The 21,383-nt window shown below is 28.5% G+C and overlaps 1 protein-coding gene and 1 long non-coding RNA gene across 3 annotated transcripts; one reads left to right on the top strand and one right to left on the bottom strand.

Moving 5' to 3' along the window:
* The first annotated feature begins 15,541 nt into the window (after positions 1-15,541).
* On the top strand, positions 15,542-17,543 carry LOC111292323 (uncharacterized). Its single transcript, XR_002690504.2, has 5 exons — positions 15,542-15,673; positions 15,862-16,027; positions 16,116-16,173; positions 16,894-16,955; positions 17,223-17,543. It is a non-coding gene; the product is annotated as an uncharacterized LOC111292323 (long non-coding RNA).
* Positions 17,544-17,696: 153 nt separating this feature from the next.
* On the bottom strand, positions 17,697-21,130 carry LOC111292321 (type I inositol polyphosphate 5-phosphatase 8-like). Of its 2 annotated transcripts, none has more exons than XM_089767024.1 (7): positions 20,607-21,130; positions 20,418-20,508; positions 20,224-20,337; positions 19,531-20,124; positions 18,453-18,716; positions 18,147-18,366; positions 17,697-17,917 (listed from the first exon to the last, which is right to left on the bottom strand). In XM_089767024.1, the coding sequence occupies exons 1-7, from the start codon at positions 20,719-20,721 to the stop codon at positions 17,894-17,896; spliced, it is 1,422 nt and encodes a 473-aa protein (XP_089623150.1). In that variant the 5' UTR covers positions 20,722-21,130; the 3' UTR covers positions 17,697-17,893. The 2 variants fall into 2 exon arrangements, with proteins under 2 accessions (XP_089623150.1, XP_022740370.2); XM_022884635.2 differs by having other exon boundaries at positions 17,697-18,068; positions 20,607-21,129.
* Positions 21,131-21,383: the final 253 nt, after the last annotated feature.

The following is a 21,383-nucleotide window of genomic DNA, read 5'->3' as shown; positions in this document are numbered from 1 at the left end:
ATTATTGTGTCTGATGATGATGATGTCATTTTGACGACTTGTGTGGATGAGACTCAAACTTTAAAAAGTGATAAAGGGTGGATTTTAGATTTAGCTGCTACAGTCCATATCTATAATGATAGAAGTTACTTTGTGGAGTTGAAAAAGAAAGAAAAGTATAGGGATATTATAGTTGCCAACAATAAAAATATGCAGATTCAAGGCATTAGGAGTGTTAATCTTAGATCTCACAGTGATGTTGTTAGGATATTTCATCATGTAAGGTATGTACCAAGTTGTAACTACAATTTGATTGCTTTGGGTAAGTGAGCTTCTTGTGGATATACATACTATGGACGAAATGATTGGTGCAAAGTGAACAAGAATGGTAATGTGATTATACAAGTGAATAGGGTCAAAAATCATTTGTACGTGTTTAATGAAGGCTCAGTTGTTAGGATTCTTATGATGAAGAAAAATAAAAAGGGTAAACATGTCAGTTTTGTAGATACTGTTAAAGTATTTGAAGATTTAAATCAAGGAAAGATTTGTACGTGTTTAATAAAGGCTCAGTTGTTAGGATTCTTACGATGAAGAAAAATAAGAAGGGTAAACATGTCAGTTTTGTAGATACTGTTAAAGTATTTAGAGATTTAAATCAAGAAAAGATTTGTTAAGGTTTGTCTTAAATCTCTTAATTTCACATTGAAAGTTGAGTAAAGTTTTAAGAGTTAAGAATTTATCTTGTATCTCACATCAAAAGTCTAGTAAAGGTATTAAAGGTTTCACTTTTATAAATAAGATGCTTTAGTTATAGTTTGGTAATCTCAAATAATTAGACACCAAGAAAATAGCTAAGTGAGTAGGTTATTAAAATAGTGTAATTGAGTTTTGAGTTAAGTTTTAAGTAAATGAGTTTTTGATGACTTTTTTTTTTTCAAAAGTCTCACAATTGTAAAAATTTATTTGTTAGTGGATTGGATTTGGAATATGTCATTTTGTGCATGTGATCGTGAAGATAGTGCAAGTATTTCAAAATATCTGAAGAAAATATGTCTAGTATACCTATTTCCAAATTTGAGATTTTTTTGTTTGATAGAAAAAATAATTTTATGTTATGACAAAGTATGATTCGAGATTTATTAATATAATAAAAATTAGATCAGACATTAGAAAGTAGTAAGCCTAAGAGAATATCTATAGTAATTAGAATAAAATTCAGAAGAAAGCTATTAGTACTATTAGATTGATGCTAGCCTAGAGGTAAAGTACAGTATATTGATTGAGAGGACTCTGAATAGTTTGTGTGATAAGCTTGGGGGTATTTACGTTTCGAAATCATTGACAAACAAATTATATTTAAAGATGGATTTGTATTCTCAAAAGATAAAAAAAAAAAAAGTATGAGTCTTCAAAATCACTTTAATGAGTTTAATAAGTTAGTTTTTCAATTCTTTATGATTTATGTTGATGAGTTAAAGATGAAAAGAAGGCTTTAATTTTATTGTCATATTTACCCAAGTCCTAAAGACCTTTAGTTCAGACTTTATTAGTAAGTAGATCTACTTTAAAGTAGGATGATGTGACTACTTTATTAAATAAAAATAAAAAGTTTATGGGAACACAGAACTCATCACCTAGAGGAAGTGCACTAGCTGTAAAGGGTTCTAAACTAGAGAGGACTTAGAAAAAGGGTTGATGGATCAAAAGGAATATCCAAGTTAATAGAAAGATATTACAATGATATAGAATGTTATTATTGTAGTGAAAATAGGTATATTTAAATGCGCTACAAGAAACTGAGAAAGGATATAGTTAATTTTAAAAGAACGAATGACAAAAAAAAATCAAATGAAGAAAAGAGCGATGCTGCTGCTATTATGTCTGATGATAATAATATCATTTTGACAACTTGTATGGATAAGACTTAAACTTTGAAAGGTGATAAAAGTTGTGTTTTAGATTTAGCTACTACAATCCATGTCTATAATGATAGGAGTTGTTTTGAGGAGTTGAAAGAGAATGAGAAGTATGAGGATATTATAGTGGTCAATAATGAAACGGTGTATATTTAAGGCATTAAGAGTGTTCGTCTTAGATCTCATAATGGTGTTGTTAGGATATTTCATCATGTAAGATATATACTGAGTTGTAACTACAATTTGATTGCTTTTGGTGAGTTAGTTTCTAGTTGATATATATATATATATATTATGGACAAAATAATTGATGCAAAGTGTATAAGAATGGTAGTTTAATTTTATAAGGGAATAAGGTCCAAAATCACTTATACATGCTTGATGAAGGCTCAATTGTTGGGATTCTTACGGTGAAAGAAAAGAAAAAGAGCAAGCATGTCAGTTTGTAAATACTGTTGAAGTGTTTGGAGATTCAAGTCAAGGAAAGATTTGTTGAGGTTTGCCTTGAATCTTTTAATTCCATATTGAAAGTTGAGTAAAGTTTTAAGAGTTAAGAGTTTGTCTAATATCCCACATCGAGAGTCTAATAAAGGTATAAGAGGTTTTACCCTTATAAATAAGATGCTTTGGTTTTAGTTTGGTAATTCCAAATAGTTAGACATCAAGAGGATAGCTAAGTGAGTAGGTTATTAAAATAGTATAATTGGATTTTAGGTTAAGTTTTGAGTAAGGAGTTTTTAGTGACTTTTTTCATTCCAAAAGTCTCACAATTGTAAAAATTTATTTGTTAGTAGATTGGGTTTAAAATAGTCTATTTTGGGTTGGGTTGAAATAAATATATTTATGTATTATTTTTTTTTGTTTTAAGCTTACTATATGTCGATATTGTGCGTGATTGTGAAAACAGTGCAAATATTTCAAAATATCTCAAGAAGGTATGTCTAGTATACATTTTCCCAAGTTTAAGATTTTTTTATTTGATGAAAAGAGTAATTTTATGTTATGGTAAAGTATGATTCAAGATTTGTAAATACAATAACGATTAGATCAAAGATTAGAAAATAGTAAGTTTGAAAGAATATCTGACAGTAATTAGAATAAAATTCAGAAAAAATCTATTAATACTATTAGATTGGCACTAGCCCTAAAGCTAAAGTACAGTGTGTTGACTATGAGAACTTCAAAAAGTTTATAGGATAAGCTTATCGAAGTCGTTAACTAATAATAGATTATATTTGAAGATTGATTTGTATTCTCTAAAAATAAAAAAAAAAGTACGAGTCTTCATAATCACTTGAATGAATTTAATAGGTTAGTTTTTCAATTACTTGCAATTTTTTATTGATGAGTTAAAAGATGAAAAGAATGCTTTAATTTTATTATCATTTTTACCTAAGTCTTATAGACCTTTAGTTCAGACTTTATTAGTAAGTAAGTTTACTTTAAAGTTAGATGATATGACTATTTTATTACATGAAAATAAAAGGTTTATGGGAACACAGAACTCATTACTTGGAGGAAGTGCACTAGTTGTAGAGGGTTTTGATCGATAGAAGACTTAAAAAAAGATTGATAGATGAGGAAGAAAATCCAAGTCAAGAGACAGATAATATAGTGATATAGAATGTTATTATTATGATGGAAAATGACATATTTAAATGCGCTACAAGAAGCTGAGAAGGGATATAGTTGTTTTCAAAATGATAAGAAAAAATCAGATGAATGAAAAAGTGATACTACTACTATTATGTTTGATATTAATGATGTCGTTTTGACGACTTATGTGGATAAAACTCAAACTTTGAAAAGTGATAAATATTGTGTTTTAGATTTAGCTGTTACAATCCATGTCTGTAATAATAAGAATTACTTTGTAGAGTTGGAAGAGAATAAGAAGCATAGGGATATTATGGTTGCCAATAATAAAAAGATACAGATTTAAGATATTGGAAGTGTTTGCCTTACATCTCACAATGGTGTTGTTAGGACGTTTCATTATGTAAGGTATATATCAAGTTGTAGCTATAATTTGATTAATTTGGGTGAGTTAGCTTCTCGTGGATATACAAACTATAAACGAAATGATTATTGTAAAGTGTACAAGAATAACAATGTGATTCTACAAGAGAATAGGGTTAAAAATCACTTGTATATGCTTGATGGAGGCTCAATTGTTGGGATTCTTGTGACGAAGGAAAAAGAAAGGCAAATATGTCAGCTTTGTAAATATTATTGAAATGTTTAAATATTCAAGTCAATGGAGGATTTGTTGAGGTTTGTCTTGAATCTCTTAATCCCACATCGAAAGTTAAATAAAGTTTTGAGAGTTGAGAGTTTATCTTGTCTCTCACATTAGGAGTTTAGTAAATGTATAAGAGGTTTTACTATTATAAATAAGATGCTTTGATTTTAGTTTTTTAATACCAGATAGTTAGGTATTAATAGAATAGCTAAGTGAGTAGGCTATTAAAATGGTGCAATTGAGTGTTAGTAAGTGAATAGGCTATTAAAATGGTGAAATTGAGTTTTGGGTTAAGTTTTGAGTAAGAAATTTTTGGTGATTTTTTTCATTCCAAAAGTCTCACAGTTGTAAAGATTTATTTGTTAGTGGATTGAGTTTAGAGTATGCAATTTAAGTTAGATCAAAATAAATATATTTATGTGTTTTTTATTTTTGTTTTAAATTTGTTATTTTATGTGTGTCGATGCTATGTGTGCACATTGATTTCTCAATAGGTATAACTTGATTTCATATATATAATCATATATAATAATTTTAAAAAATTTACATACATCAATGTAAGTTTTAAACTTTTTATCTATAAATCAAATTTAAATTTATAATTAATTTGAACCAAAATTAAATCAAGGATAGAAAAGAGTGTAAAATTTATAATGATTCTTCAAAAAATTGTTTTAATTGTAAAATCATTAATCAAGTTTACGAGACCAATTTTATGTTGCAAACTCAAAGTGAAAATCAAGGCATTCATTTATATTAGAAAAATAAAAGGAATTAATAAATCTAATATTTAATTTAGTTAATTTGCATAGTTATTAAAATGATATTTAATAAAATTTAAATTTAAAATCAAAATTTTATAATTATTCTAATAAACCGCTTAAAAAAATTAAATGATTGTCAATAAGTGATGGAATTATACCTGTCAAATAAAAAAAAAAGGAAAAAAAAAAAGGGGATGAACGTGAAAAGGGAAAGAAAGAGGATATCGTAGTTGACCATAACTGTTTCTATATGTTTTAGCGTCACTACTGACGATAAGTTAGTGTATGGGATCCACAAAGGCACCACCTAACGTAGACAAATTTAATTTCTCTACCATTTCTATTACTTATTTCACTTTTAATTTTCAACGTATAAAATCAACTTTTATTATTTTAATAAAAAATGAAGAAAAATATATTTGTACTCACGAGCCAATTGATGCGTGTTCAGTTAAATTTTATTTTAAAAATAAAATAAAATTAGAAATATTTTTGTTATTTTATTTTTTTATAATAAATACATTAAAAAACCACACACCTCTTAAATATTTTTATTTATTTATTTTTACATAATTAACTTATTCTTCTTTTAAAAACACGTTTTTTTATATTCAAAACACCGAAAATGTGAGTGACCAAATTATAATACTCGTTTATGTAGTTCCATCTATGAGTAAAAACTACAGATTACGATAAAATATTAACTTTTATATCAAGTCAAGTGTACAAGAAATTAATTAAATAAAAAATTAGATTTGATACATTATTTTACACAAATAAAATTAAAAGGATGATACATGTGCATGTTTAAAAATATAAAAATTTAATTTAAAAAAGATATGTATTATTTGTTCAATCTTATTTATATAAAATTTTTATTTAAAATTATTAAAATTTAAATTCGGATCATTAAAATTAAAATTCTAAAACTTTTTTAATAGATTGTGTGAAACTTGAACTCAATTTATGAAATATTATCTGTTTTAATCGAAAGTCTTATGATTTTATTTCATAAATTTAAATTTAAATATTTATTTATATATTACAACATATCTTTAGAATTTTTCAACATAAGCTAGGGTGTTACAAATTTCCTTCATTATAGCTTGATTTTTTCGTTAAACCCAACACAAAACATACAGATTCATTGAATTATATCAAAATTTGAACAAACCCAACACTAAGTATTACAGATCACATAATAACATTAAACGTTAAAATTTTAGAAATAACTCTTGCACATAACATTCGTAATATCCAATCTGCGAGATATTATCTATTTTGATATAAAAGTTTTACAATTTTATATCACAAGGTATTTCACAAGTTTAGATTTATGTAGACCTGACGATTTGTGTATTCGTATCGTATCAAATATTAAAATTTATGTATTCATATTATGTTTTATAAAAAAATTACGTGTCATAATTTATGTTAATACGAAAATATAAAATATATTTTTTAAATTTTATTAAACCTAAATATAATTATTATTAAAATTTTAAATTATGTCAATTTTATATTTTATATTCATATCGTATTCGTATCGTATCATTATTTTATATTTTAAATTATCATATTTAAATTTTTATTTATATATTTAATAAATTTTTAAAATTTTTTTCAAATTGAAATGTCAGCAACTTGATAATTCTTTTTTTTTTCCTCATAAAATATAGTCTCTTCGTTTCTTCATCTGAGGATCAAACACAATCCACCATAATACATAGCTTAGCTGCTATCAATAGATGGTTTGTCAAACCATGTGCCTGTTCTAGCTTTTTCTGATTCTTCAAAATTCACGTGTCATTAACAACTATCCTTAAAAAAATTGTCATGTCGATTATGTCTTTATCAGCCAGTGACAGTAAGAAAAATTGTGGGTCGATGATGTCTTCTCTTACCTCAGATAACTCCAAACGCGACCTACTTTCTCACCAATCACAATATTTTATGTGATAATTAATTTATGTTTTACTTCTCATCATTGTTCAACTTAGTTAAAGGTTGGTTGAATTTGAATATATATATATATATATATTATACACAAAAGAGATTTAATTATATTAATATAATTTTTATATTTTTTACATTTTTAGCTTAAAATTATTAAATTTAAAAATATATTTTAATTCAAATAATTCATAATGTAAATAGATTTTTACTCTATATATAATTATTTTTTTAATTATTAGTTAATATGAAAGATTTTTTATGCCAATAATCTAATATATATATATATATCCTTTATTAACATTTATTTTTATCTATATAATATCTATAATTTATATAATATATATATATATAAATGTATGGAGATGAAAAATTTTTGAACTGAAAATATATATGATTGTTTATTATATTTTTAAATTATGATTTAAAAATTTTATTATTATAAATATTAACAAGATTTATTCCATTTATAAGTAAAAATTTTATTTTCATTAAAATACTTTTATTAAATAAATTTATTTGATAAACAAAAAGTGAGTTAAAATATACATTAAATTGTTTTTTTGTTAAAAGTGACAAACTTTATATTAATTTTATATGTTCGAATAATTATTATTTAAAACTAATAAATCTTAGGTTAATTTAATATATATTTTACGCTTGAGATAAACTTTATATGTTAATATACATGATATCAAAATTTTTTTGGTCATCGTATTAATTTTAAATACTTATACAACATATAACTATATATTCAATATATAATTATTACATAAAAATAAAAAATAAATATTCACATATGTAACATAAAATATTAATTTTTTTTATAAAATTTCGAAATCATAAGATTGAAATCTTTGCATATGAATGTAGGAAGTATAAGAAAAGAAAAGTTGATACTTTGACATGAAAGATTATCGTTTTATTTGACTTCCAAAGATATATGATACGTAGAAAAAAATAAAAAATATATATCAAATTGAACTAAGTTTTTTTTTTTTTTTTTTACGTAATTTTAAAGAAGAGAGTTACGTACTTGCATACGATCACTAGAAAAAGAAAGAAGCCTAATAGACGAATTTTTTATTTTTTAATTAAAGAGGAATATATCTATTTCTTGAGTAACAACATCCCACTGGCCATAGATGTCAACATTGCTTGAGTCAAGATTATTATCTGTATAAAAAATTTATTGAAACCGTACATATGCATGTGAAATTTAATTTTTTTGGCATAAAAAAAGGATGTAGTTTTTTTTTTTATTAACATGATTACAATTATTAAAATTAGAATTTAGATTTATTAAATGCTATCTTTTAAGAGTAGTTTCATAATTAATTTTCGAATTCATGAAATTTGATTTTCCCTTCAATTGATCAACTCTCATAATCTTACATAGTAATTTTTATTTTTTTTTTGGAGGTGGGAGTTTTATTGTGAATAAATATACTTAAGAAACAATTACGGGTTAACTTAACGTAGAGGTATTTATGGGTTAGATCGGATTAAGTTTGGATCGGATTTATATTTAATATTAATAGTTTATATATTTGTTTAGATTTAGTTCGAATCGAAATTTTAGATCTAAAAAATTTTTCAAACATGATCCAAATTAAAAAAAATAAATCTCAAATACACCCATTAAACTTAATTTATATAATAAAAATTAAATTTAATGAGATTATATTTAATTTACATATATATAAAAATTAAAAATAAAAATTACATATGTAAAAATTAAAAAAAATTTAATTTAATAAAAAATATATTTTTTTATTTTTTATTTATATATAATTCATATATACATATATATGTGAATATGAGTCAAACTGAACCAAGTTCAAATTTTAAATTTTTTATTCAAAGCTCGGCCCGAAATTTAAATGGATATAAAAATTGTACTTAAACTCGTTTAAAGGATTTTAATTTTTTATTCAAATCATTTTAAAACTAGAATAATTTTTTGGATTTGAACGAATAATTCAATCCTTAAACAGGTCTAACTTAACAAATATTATTCTCTTAAATAGTTAAGAAATACTATGATATATTAACCTAAAATATGGATATAAAGAATAGGAACTTTTATATGTTGATAAAAAAGTAGCTTAATTAAACAAGTTTCCTTCTTTTAATTTATAAATTAAGAATTGTTTGATGGTAACAAAGTCCACTCATACGACATGCATGGTTGGTCCCCTTGGCTTTTCTGTACACTAAATCCCAGAGATTCGATGACAACAACATTTTCGTGCATGAGGCGAATCTCTTTTACCGACTATCTAAATGAAGTATACATAATTATACAACACAGATTACAAAATACATTAATGATTATAAATATAAGCCTCAAACATTTTGGTTCATCGTGACAAACAATTCTAGAACTACATCAACGCATGTCCTGACGTTGAGGATCCACATGATTTATTATTAATAATTCATTTATAAAACGAGTTACATCAATAATTAAAGGATATAAATCCTAGTTGTGTTAGACATCAATGAAGGATATAAATAGATTTCAACTTTATAAATAGAAAGGGTAGTTATAAAAAGATATGACTTGGTGTGCCAATCATGTACATCAAGAATTATTAAAAACAATGACAGGTGATAGAAGGCTTGATCTGATAATATACCTACAAAGATACATAATAATTGTTTTTTTTTTTTTTTTTTCATATTATCGATTGATTGGGAAGCTTAGAAGAAAACAAACTTTATTATGTAATCAAATTTATAATTTTATTAATCTAGTTTTGCTTTTGTATGGCTAATATCAATCTTGGGAGATTGAGAAACTTTATATATCTGAAATTTTTGGATTAATAATAAATTTTAGATTTATCGAAAGGATAAAAATGTTTTTTAGGTCAACTATGGTTCGATCTTTATAGATTATTTCAAAAGTAAAATTTTAAATGCATGAGTCTAATATAAAAGATAACATCTTTGAAATCATCCAAAAATGAAATTAGATACGAAATAAAATCTCAAAATAATAAAATCCGAAAGTAGAGACATGTTTGCAAAATAATACTTATTTTACGTATGTATTTGATTGTTTGTGTAATTCAATTGTAGCAGTGAATTCACTGTTTCTTAAATAACAAAATACAAATTTATCCAACAAAAAAAAAAAAAAAAGATCTCAAAACACCCTATTACCACTTGAGCTAAGTCCAAGTGGCAACTTTCATTGTATCTTTGACAATGAGCATATGCAACAAGAGCAGCCTTCCAAGCACTCTAAGGGCTACTAAAAAAGAGTGAGGTTAAGAGCTTTATCAAATTACTTGGTAAAGTTAAAAAAAAAAATCAATCAATTCTTTAATATACTTAAGATCTTGCCTAGGAAAGGAAGATAATTATTACCTACAACTTTTGTGCCACTTTGAACATCACAAATGTCTCCAACTAGTTTCTATATACAGTTGTTCTGTTATTGAAAATGAAAGAAAAATTGAAGAGAAATAAAACATTGGGGCATCATGTAGTAGTCAAGCAAGACCAGCTGCTCCCATGCTGCTACAGATTTATGATCAGATATCTTCAATTTGAGATTGATTAAGCTTATTGCTTTTATGACACAATCTGCACTTAAAATATTACATTGTTTAAAGAATTTGAGGTCTTTGCACTAATGATATTAAATATATATTATATAGGCCAATGACCATTTTGAAAAGTTTTCAATCAAATATTACTGATCCTTATGGAGTATAGCTGTTAGCCTGTTACCGTTGTCTAAGCTCAACATAAGGAGAAATCGTTGTTGAAATAACTTGAGGGGATTTTTGTGCTCCCTGAATTTGTAGTGAAGATTTCTCTTTTGTTGGATTTAAAGACACACTTAAGCATACAAGATTTGTTTCATTGGAGAATGGGAGTCCTTTTGAACAATGCTGCAGTTTTTCATTTCTTGTCAATAAGACATCATTATTTGTAAAAAATCATTAGCAGATTGATTCGTTTTCCTCTCTTTTTTCTAGCACATCTTGGTTGAGGTTGTCTTGTAATGGCGATTGATTTTGGTTGGTGTTAGTCAGGAATCCCAATAGGCAGATGCATTCTAATGAAAAAAAAAAGCAACAACCACTTTATCAAATTCACCTTCATAATGTGCTTTTATAAAGTGGTTGTAACTCTCAAAGGCCAAAGAATGGAAGGCAAATTGCCAAGGAAAAAAGCTAAAATTTTCCTCCTTGGAGAATGATGGATGACCTCATGAAATTTCTAAAGGACTATATTGCATAAATACCTGCCCAACTTTTTCTTATTTTTGGACTTTAGGGCTTACATGGGAATCTTATTGGTTTGGTTTAGTCCAGAAGAGAAGTCATTATTTGGTGGGTCATTGGGGCATGCTCCTCCAAGAAAATTTTTTTTCTGACAAGGTCAAATTGTCTGCATGAATTATGGACAGAAATGTGAAAGTACTATTTGTAAGTTATAGCTTCTTTTGTTGTTTTAGAAACTGTTGGTGGTGGTGGAAATGATGGTGGGGAATGGAGATGGTGGTTGTGATTGATATCTTGAAAGCTATGCATTTCATTTCCTGCTGGTTTTAGGGTGGTGGGAATGGTAGGGAATGGAAATGCTGGTTTTTCCTGCAAATGGGAAAAGATTCTACCAAAAGCTAAGGGAGCTGTTCTTACGGATTCGGAATTGTGATAAAGCTGTGGTGGAGCTTTAGATATGCTTCTCAATGGCTAAGTCTAGTCTTGTCCCTTTCTTTGGGTAGCAGGAAGGGACCCCTACCAGCACTTTAACTGAATTACATTGAAGCGGATTCCATCATTCGCACTTCTCAGAAAGTGATGGGTAGATCAGCAAAGTTTACTTGGAGTGCTAAAAACAGGTCCACAATTGTCGTTGTTATGCCATTTCTCTTGCATAACATTTAATATCCAGCAGCATTTGCAACCTGTTTTACTGATTTGCAAGATCAAAAAATGTTCAATACTTTGCCATTTTGTGTCTATTATCAAACATCAAATAATGGATGATGGCGAACCCGAAGTTTAGCTCATATTGCTTATGTAACCATCCTTAATTAGAGATAGCATTCAGTAGGATTCGAGTTCGAATCCCAGCACCTATAACTCCTTCCATTCTTGGGCTATGGTTTCTTATGTACCAACAAAAAAATAGGGGATGACTGCGACCACCTAGAATTGCAGCACAAATACCAGCTCGTATCATCATATTAAGCAATAATTCTGATGACTCTATCTATGTGCTTGCCCTGGTTTGATGTACTCAAATTATTGCTATAGCCGCACTGTTTCATGACGAAGAACAAGAAATATCAGCTCATACTATTACCACCATTTGATGAAGTATTAACTATCAATTCATAGTAAGGAAATTGGAGAAATTTGGATGGATAATAGAAAACTTTGCCAACCTCCACCATCATCAATTAGTTAACATCAGTCAGAGCCTCACATCAGACCAGACAGTTTTTGACTTGTGATTAGGCTTAGGCCTATTTCAAGTATCCATGGTGAGTGGTGACTTAAATATATGGAAAATAATGCAATGAACGATCCTGGTGATCGATTCTGCCTTGGAATGAAATCCATTCTGCAAAAGAAGTAAAGATGGTATTTCTTCCAATTGCTTAGAGAGGTACTTGGTTTCCAAAAATGACAGTAGACAGTAGTTTTACTCCCACTGAACTTTTCATCTGTTGCAGAATAGTTGCAGCCTATAACTCAAATCCAGCCTAAAGACGGTATATATTCTCAAGAATATGAAATTTCATTCGTAAAAGCTGATGATTTTGTTGGTGGTGATAGTATATACTTGTTATGCAGAAGCTTTATGAGAAAAGATTGCCTGATTGAGCTGAAATTACAATGTGTTGCTCATTCAGCACAATAAAGTTGGTGGATTCAGTGTATTGTACTTTAATAGTGGAAAAGCAATGTCTTCACTTTTGCTTCTTACTGTCACTAGTGACTCATGATTATTCTTCCCCCCATTGAAATTGTGCATATATATTTTCTCCCTGTCCTGTTTTTTTCTTCCTTTTTTCCACTTTTTATCTTCTTCACCCAAGAACATGACTGATCCCAAACAAACAAGATTAATTTATACACACTCAAAGATTGCAAGTACAATCCTAGATGATAAATGTATTCATCTAACAGCGAAAAGGGTTTTGATTTCTCCATATTATATGCCTTATGGTCTGCCAATTATAAAAAAATCAGATTGTTTTCACTAATCAAAACACAGATAAATGTCAGGTGAGGTATGCCATGATCAAAACAGGCTGTTTGGAATGGAAGAAACTGATGAAAAAGAGGAAAAAAAAAATATCTCAATACAGTGGAATATTGCACTAGAACAACACAAGTCACCATCTCCCATCATTTTCTTTCATTAATTTCTCCACAAAGAGCAAAAGGTTTGATCAAGACACAAAGTTTTAATAAATAAAAAAAAAAAAGCTACTCCCAAGTGGCGTTTGTCGGGTTCCCAGGTGTTCCGGGTGGACCGAGTTTTCAAATCAGGGAAGAGGAAAAAAAAATTACTGAAAATGCAAAAGAAACTAAGTCACATGGAAGTTGATTTCTTAGGGATGTGACTAACAAGTTCATTCCATTTTGATCACCAACAACAACAATTTTTTTTCTGATGAAAACTGATCAATGCTTTAATAATAAATCTGACAATTTAAAATACGATATAAATATGATATATAAATAAAATATAAAAATAATACGATTTAAAATTATAATAATATTTATATATAAATTTAACAAAATAAAAAATTATAATATATATTTTTATATCGATACAAATTGTGATACATAATTTTCATATAAAATATTATACGTATATATAAATTTTAATATTTTACATAATATGAATAATCAAATCTATTTCATAAAATATAATGAGACTGCAGAAAATGTTTGCTTAGTTAGCCTTACGAGGAGTGTGATGAGGATACAACTTAGGTGTTGTGCTTGAATATGGGTGCTTTTCAAGCATGCTTGATTATGGACAATGTTGTAGAAACCAGCAGCAATATAGGTTGTCTGCACCAGCTATTGCAATACGAGTAATAGATTTTTCCTCTCCAATCATTAGTTCAGTTGATAAAGAAAAGAAATTTTCTTTTTCAATATAGATTTGAACTAAGAGCATTTTAAAAAATTTTAAATGCAATTAATTAGGAATATGCTTTTCAAATCCCTTAATTAAACTCAAATAAAACGTGAGGAGACTCATGATTATATAGGGCTTAACATTTGATGTATGATCATTGTGAACCCACTATAAATTAATTATTAAAAAATTTAAAATTTTAATATCTTTAAAAGTAAAAAATTTTAAAATTTAAATATTTAATTATATTAAAATAAATTAATGATGTGATGAGTTATGATATATCTATAATATATAATTTTTATATTGTATCAAATATAAATTTATACATTAAAAAAAATTGAATGAAAATAGACACGAATATCATCATCTTATGTGACAAAATGCATACCATAGGATGAGTGGAGCCAAGAATATCCAAAAGAACCAAACACGTCTTTGAACGCTTTCCAAAGAAAGGTTAATAAGAATATAATTCTTGTAAATAGCTAATTTTAATTTTTTTTAAAAAAAATATGTAACTTAAAGGTAAAACAGTAATTATAAGTGTTAAAATTTAAAATTTAAATTTATTAGATATTATTTTTAAAAATGATTATATAAATTAATCGGTCTAAATTATGGATTAAATTTTCATTCCTTCAACTATGTAAAAGTATTTGAAATAAATGAAAAGGTTTAATGATTTAATTGAATGATTGAAAATAAATATAATAATTTTAAATAAGACATAGTGATATAATACGAAAAAATATATATCAACAATTTATTGATTTAATCAATTATGTTCCTCTTTCTCGATGAAAAAGTCTTGGATTCGAGTCTTATTGGTGGTCATTTATTATGATCATTTCGAATGTACGACCTGCAATCACCTATCTTAGGCTATCAGGTATAATATATCTTGTCTTAACCTGAGAGACTGAATAATCTATCTACCCTTATTTTTTTTTACAAAATATATATATGAAAATGATATGTTTTAAAATTTTAGTAAAAAACGTGTATAAATTTAATAAAAATAAAAAATTATTTTATTTTTGATGTGTGGACACGAATTGTAATTCAATAATTTTTGTATTAATATATATATATATATGAAAATGATATATTTTAAAATTTTAATAAAAAGCATGTACAAATTTAATAAAAATAAAAAAATATTTTATTTTTGATGTGTCGACACGAATTATAATTCAATAATTTTTGTATTTTAAGTGTGTTAACACTTAATAGACACAACAAAAATACAAAAATTGTCAGATCTATAAAAATTTATAATAAAAATAAAATATTATTTTCTATTATTAGCATATGGTGCTTTTTAAATGTCTATAAAGATATAAAGTTTATAGAACTAACATTAAATTTTATTTATATATTTAGAATCGGGCATAGGCCCAAAATAGATGAACCTTTTATATATTGGGCTAAATGTAATTTTCACCCACATTAGGCCTAATTTCAGCCCAAGGTTCAACCTCATAGAGTGCAGATGTAAACTTTTAAAGCCCAGTTTAAATTTTCAATTAATTATTAAATTATTTATTAAACATAATTTTCTTCGCTTTCCTTTTCAAAAGCTCTTCAAATTTCTTTAACGAAATACAGGGAGCAAAAGCAAAAGCAAAAATGGCGGGAATTGATCCACTAAAACATCTGCTTCGCTTCTGAGAAATCTCAAGGAGGTAATTGCTTCCTTTACATATATCATATATGTTTCTGTTTGTTTCCGGAGAAAATGCTAGCAAAGAAATGAGAACAGAATTTAAGTTTCCTGTCGAATCAAAGCTTTCTTCTCTTCTTTTTTTTTTTTTCCTACATTTTCTCTATAAAATAATGGGAAATTTTTTATTGAAATGTTTGGAGTTGATAGAGAAAGTAGTTGGCTTGAAGAAGCAAATCGAAGAGCTCCGATCATAGATTGAAGCAGCGAATTCTGAGATTGAAGAAGCGAAACGTTTGAAAGAAACAACTGAACAAGAGCTTAAACGTTCGAAGTTGAATTAGCTTTGAACGAAGCTTCGATTCAAGCCCTAGAGGTTCGTTGTTTTTCGATTTATTTTTAAACTTTTCGCTAATTTATCTTAAAACTTTATGTTTTATTATTTCAAATTATTTGCATGCCAGTATTGCTCCGATTCAAGATGAAATATCCACTGTTGGATCTGAAATAAAGGAGCTTAAGGTACTAAAACGACCTTGTTTTTTTGATTTATTGCATCTGAATTAAATATTAATTTTTGTTTTTTTACTTTAATTAAATATTTATTTGAAAATTTTTTATGAATTATTTAAAGAATAAAGAAGCAACATCGAGGTAAAGAAATCACCTTTTTTAATTTTTTATATTTCTAAAAGATGAAGAAGAATTGCTGATTCTATTTCTTGTTAATTAGTCAAATGGTTGAGTTCAATTCTGAGATAAGGTTTGGTGTAAATTATTTGAATCCTTTCATAAGCTTATTATATTCTTCTTTCCATAGATATGCAGTAGCTGTGATCTAGCTGTTTGATGAATGGATTATCAGATTTTTCATTCTCACCGATATACATTAATAATTTTGAATGTATTTCTTTCTTACCATGGACCAGTATGTAGTTGTGGTTAAGTGCCTCTTTTGTTTGAGATAAATGCCAATACAATATCCTCATGAAATAGTTTTATTTTACCATCTGATATGGAAAAGAGATCAATGGAGCTTTAAAACAAGGGTAGGGAGAACCTAATAGCAAAATAGTAGTTGGGGATGTAAAGGATTGTTATTATTAAATTGTTCATTCTTTGCACCAATATTTGATGGTATGTGATTAGCCATGAGTGTAGGATTCTAATATATTTTGGTATGCACCCTTGTTGCTTACTCCTTTAAAATGACTTATGTATGAGATGTTACTTGTTACTCAGGAAATTCCCAGATACAATTGCTTCTGGTTTTCAGAACAAGAATACTGTTGGCAATGCAGCAGGTAGTGGCCTTTAAATTCATCCTTTTTTCCCCCTTCCCAATTTTTTGGACTTTCTTAAAGGGTTTCCCCTTTTTTATTTTTTCCCCACCTATACTGATCTTATTAAGGGCATTAGATTTGTTCTACTTACTTTTTAATTAAAATAAATCATCTTACTTCATGACTATGTGTCTTCTAGTTAAACATTTTGATCTTCCATTTATAATGGTAAGCTTTTATATTTGTTACACAAATCTATAACTTTATGCGTCTTTTTTTTTCTTGGAGGTGCTGCTCCAGCTAACATCTTTTGGGAATGAAAACTAGTACTTGTAATATATCTCCTTGACTGGAAACAAGCAGACTTCTGAACAGGAAAAGATATGTGCTTCCCTCAGTGAGAAGTTGCAGAAGAGGTGTATATGTCCTTGGGTGGAATTCTTCAGGGAAATGATGCAAATTGATCCGTTGTAAGTCTTTTACATGCTAACATTGCAGCCGTCGTATTGATGTCTTTGAATATAACTTGCGCAAGAACTTTTCAGACTATACATTAATGGCACTTGATCATATGGTATGGCCACGATTAGTGCCCTAAAGTCAACGGATAAAGACATAATACCTCTGATTCATTAACACACAAGGTGCAAAAGAAAATGCCATTGTTTGAACTCATTTTTTCTTGCCAAAATTTCATATATAACTATTTCAGCTTCTTGTTGACAAAATTTGAAAAGAATTAAAATGCTCAAACCTTTAATATTCTCTTTCAAAAATCTCTTATCCTACTCAATAAGAGGTTTGATGTATCTCAGTTCTTACTCAATGTTCAATTCGTGATAAGTTTTTATATTACATTTATTGAATTATTAACACTCGTTTTCATCTGTGGATCTAATTCATAATCAAGTCATATAATCCTGTCCAAAGAAAAGTAAGAGAAAAAGAAGATTATGAACTCATCGTGCCTCCTCAAAGCCAACCTGCAGTGAAATAATTTAGCTGAAGATCAGTTGAATCCGCTCTGGTAAGGTTTATCTACAGTTTTTGCATGTGTTGTGAAGATGCTTCAGTATCCTTTATAATCAAAGATAGCAATGTAGGTTTGCCCTCTTCATCATTACTGCTCGTCCCCTGTAATGAAGGTACAGTCTATCACACCATGGTTATACACAGTCCCCCTGTAATGCTATGGTAAGAATGAGAACTTACAATCTGTTCTGGAGGCATAATGTTAGGATTAATGTTGTCCTTGTCAAAAAATCTTGCATTGGTGGATTTCATGACTTCTAATCTTGGATTCATGGATTTCATGACTTCTATCTGTGTCGAGAATAGGGCAGAGACAGGCCGATGATCAGAAAACTTACTTTCACTGCGAAAGTAGGATAAAAGTTTCACTCCTTTCCCATACCACAGAATTCTATCACACCTGCGACCAGACACATAAATTTGTCATACATTCAGGTCTTATATATAGTGTCTATATATGTGCCTAATTGACTGCAAAATCTTTACCATGCTGGTGTCCTTTGTTTCTCTCCTGATCTGTAGGGAAAACCGCCCGAGTATCGGTTGCAATTCAAGGAAGAATACTTATATGTTGGAGCGAATTCGATATTCCCCTCTCTCCAACCTTGGAACACTCCTCCATCTTCTTGTTCCTTTCGAAGCTGATCAAATTCCTGCAGTGCTTTCCAGTCTTGTTTCTTTATCAGATCCCTAGCTAAATTGTCTTCCAAGTCTAACCTATAGTTGAGATCCCCGAACCAGAATATTCGACTGTTACACAAAAATGATACAATTTTATTTAATGAAGTTGGATTTTTCATGCAACTGATTTGCATAAACTTTTTTCATTTTGAGCCAAAGTGTAATTGATAAACTTTTTTGAAACTAGACAAAATTTCGTTGAAAACAAACCATATCATTCATGTATGGACCATTATAAATTTAAAATGTCAAATTAAATGCTCATTGAAGTGATCTTGAAATTTGGAATTTGTTGGGTGTAGGACCAATTAAGAACAGACTGGTAGAAAATTTCTAAAGACTGCAAGGTTGTCAAATCATGTAAAAAATTGGATTTTTGCTATCAATGATGATATCAAAACATTATTATTAATTGTTCATTATTGTGACTAGAGCTGATAACTTTTAAACATGGTGTGACATTAAATAATATAAAAAAATAAAATTATAATAACCGTATAAATTTGATAAAAATAAAAAATATATATGATACGAAAATATTTGTGTTTTACATAGATATGATTAGATACATGAATTATTAAATCTAATTATGGTTGAATAAAATTTTTTTTGTTCGAATTTAGAATAATTTTGATCGCTTAAAGATTTAGATTACTAATTGCTATATCTTACAAGCCTCCTCCATAGGTCAAAATCTCTTTTTTTTTCAGTGAAAAAGTGAAGAAAATTCATGTCCAAGGATGTTGATATAGGATAGGGAAGAATATCATTGGCATTTTTAGAGGACATTTAACATGTGGTTGAAATTTTGGTTAATCTAGGTATCGTTTGGGGACCAATCTCATTCATCCTTTTTGTTTGTCTTGAAGAAGAATCAACTTACTCGTGTCCTAAGATGGTGAGAGGATGAGGATTGTCGTCGTCTTTGGCTGATCGAGGAAAACAAGTTCGCTTAAAAATCTCAGAAACTTGACGATTCCTTCTACCTTCATCACCATTCTTCTCACCAGAAGCCAAATGAGCAGCAATGAAGCAAAAGCTGGTCCCTTCGATTGACATTCGAACAGAAACTGAACCTTTGTTTCCCAAATAACCCATGATTCCACAAGCCACTGAACTGACTTTCACATTTGAAACGCAGTATTTGTTGAGCAATTCCTTCTTCATCCACACACTTATAAAGACTCCAACCATTTTCTTGCTTGCCATTAGCTTGTACTTGCTGCCCCCATTAATGTATGGTCGCTGATGGCGTTGAGTACTAGTTATGCCACTAAAACTTGCTCTTCTTTCAGAACCAGGGATTCTTACATAATGGTAGTTGTCACTCGAGATTGGATTCAACATGGGTGTCAACCATGGGCAACCAAAGTTTTCGTTTAGTGTTTTTCCTATTAGCAGGTTCCAGTTTGTTGCTTCAGTCGGATCTTCTGCTCCGATTACGGTTCGAGTTATCAATGGTACAATCTCTTGAAATCTGCAGGTTGAAATGTTCTAAATTTCAATTTGCTCTTTCTTTTGATTATAATAGAAACTATATATAGCATTAATACATAAATTTTCGATTGTTACATACCCGAGAACATATATATCAGCAGCAGCATCCTGGGGTTTTAGCCACTCATCTAAATCAACAGCTAAACTTCCTTCAGGAGATCTTCCAGCAACATTCCAAGTTCCCACAAAAATCCTGAAACATGGAGGAATGGTTAGTAAGTAATCGATCTTCAACCCCTTTTTTCCTTAACCATTTAAACCTGTAAAACTCACCTTAACTCATTGGTTGATGTGCATGGATCCATCTCAAAAGGACTAACGTAAACATCTTCCATGAAATCATCACCTTCATCTTCAGCTCCATCTGCAAGAAAATATCAAGCGGTCAAAACCAATCGAAAACTCACATAAAAAAGAAGCAAAACCAATTATGAAAAAGGAGAAATTAAGAAACTTAAAAACCTAAAAGTTCATCCAGGAAGTAATGAGGATCAGGCTGCTTGTGCTTGTGACTGTGCTTACTTCTGAACCATTGCCGAAATCTCCCAGAACGTGACTTGGGGTTCTTGTCATCCATTATAACTCCTAAATAAAATCAAGTCCATACCCAAAAAGAAAAAAAAAAAAAAGAAAGAAAATGGAAGGATAATGGCAATTATAAATTAGTGCAACTTCTCCAATTACTTTCTTCCTGTTTCTTCTTTGTCAGGTTTCCAGGTTTCATCGATCTCCATAAGAAAACTGTAGAAATGTAGTTTTCCCTATTGGATATCATTGTGTTCATCGCCTGGCAGCAATAGATGAGGTTGAAGGAAGTTTAAAACAAGGAAATAAACCCACGAAGCTTAGAGTACATTACATATATAATTCAAGCGATAATCCCAACAGATTGAAGCATATGAGAGAGGGACATAAAAAGAAAACTACATTGAAAAGTCAAGGTTTGGAAAGATGAGGGGAAGAAATTTCCTGTCATTAGATATACAATTGAATTATTTCCTGAATTTCAAGGACCAAAAGAAAAAAAAAAAAAAACAAGATATGGACCTCACATGCTTCTATCAAATAAGAAAGAGAAAATTTTTTCTGTCTGATTAATTGCTATAGCTGTTAGGTGATGGTGCTGGTCACGTATGTCTTGTGTATAATTGTTATGTGACAAGTTCATTTAACAATCTATGATATACAGTAGCGGTACACCTATTAAGAACCTTTTTCAAGCAATTTGACAACACCCAA

Source organism: Durio zibethinus, chromosome 10, assembly GCF_047325235.1.
Source record: "Durio zibethinus cultivar Kanyao isolate XHJ-2024 chromosome 10, ASM4732523v1, whole genome shotgun sequence".
Taxonomy (NCBI): Eukaryota; Viridiplantae; Streptophyta; class Magnoliopsida; order Malvales; family Malvaceae; genus Durio; species Durio zibethinus.
The sequence above is the reverse complement of the archived record's forward strand: the minus strand, read 5'-3'. Positions and strand labels throughout refer to the sequence as shown.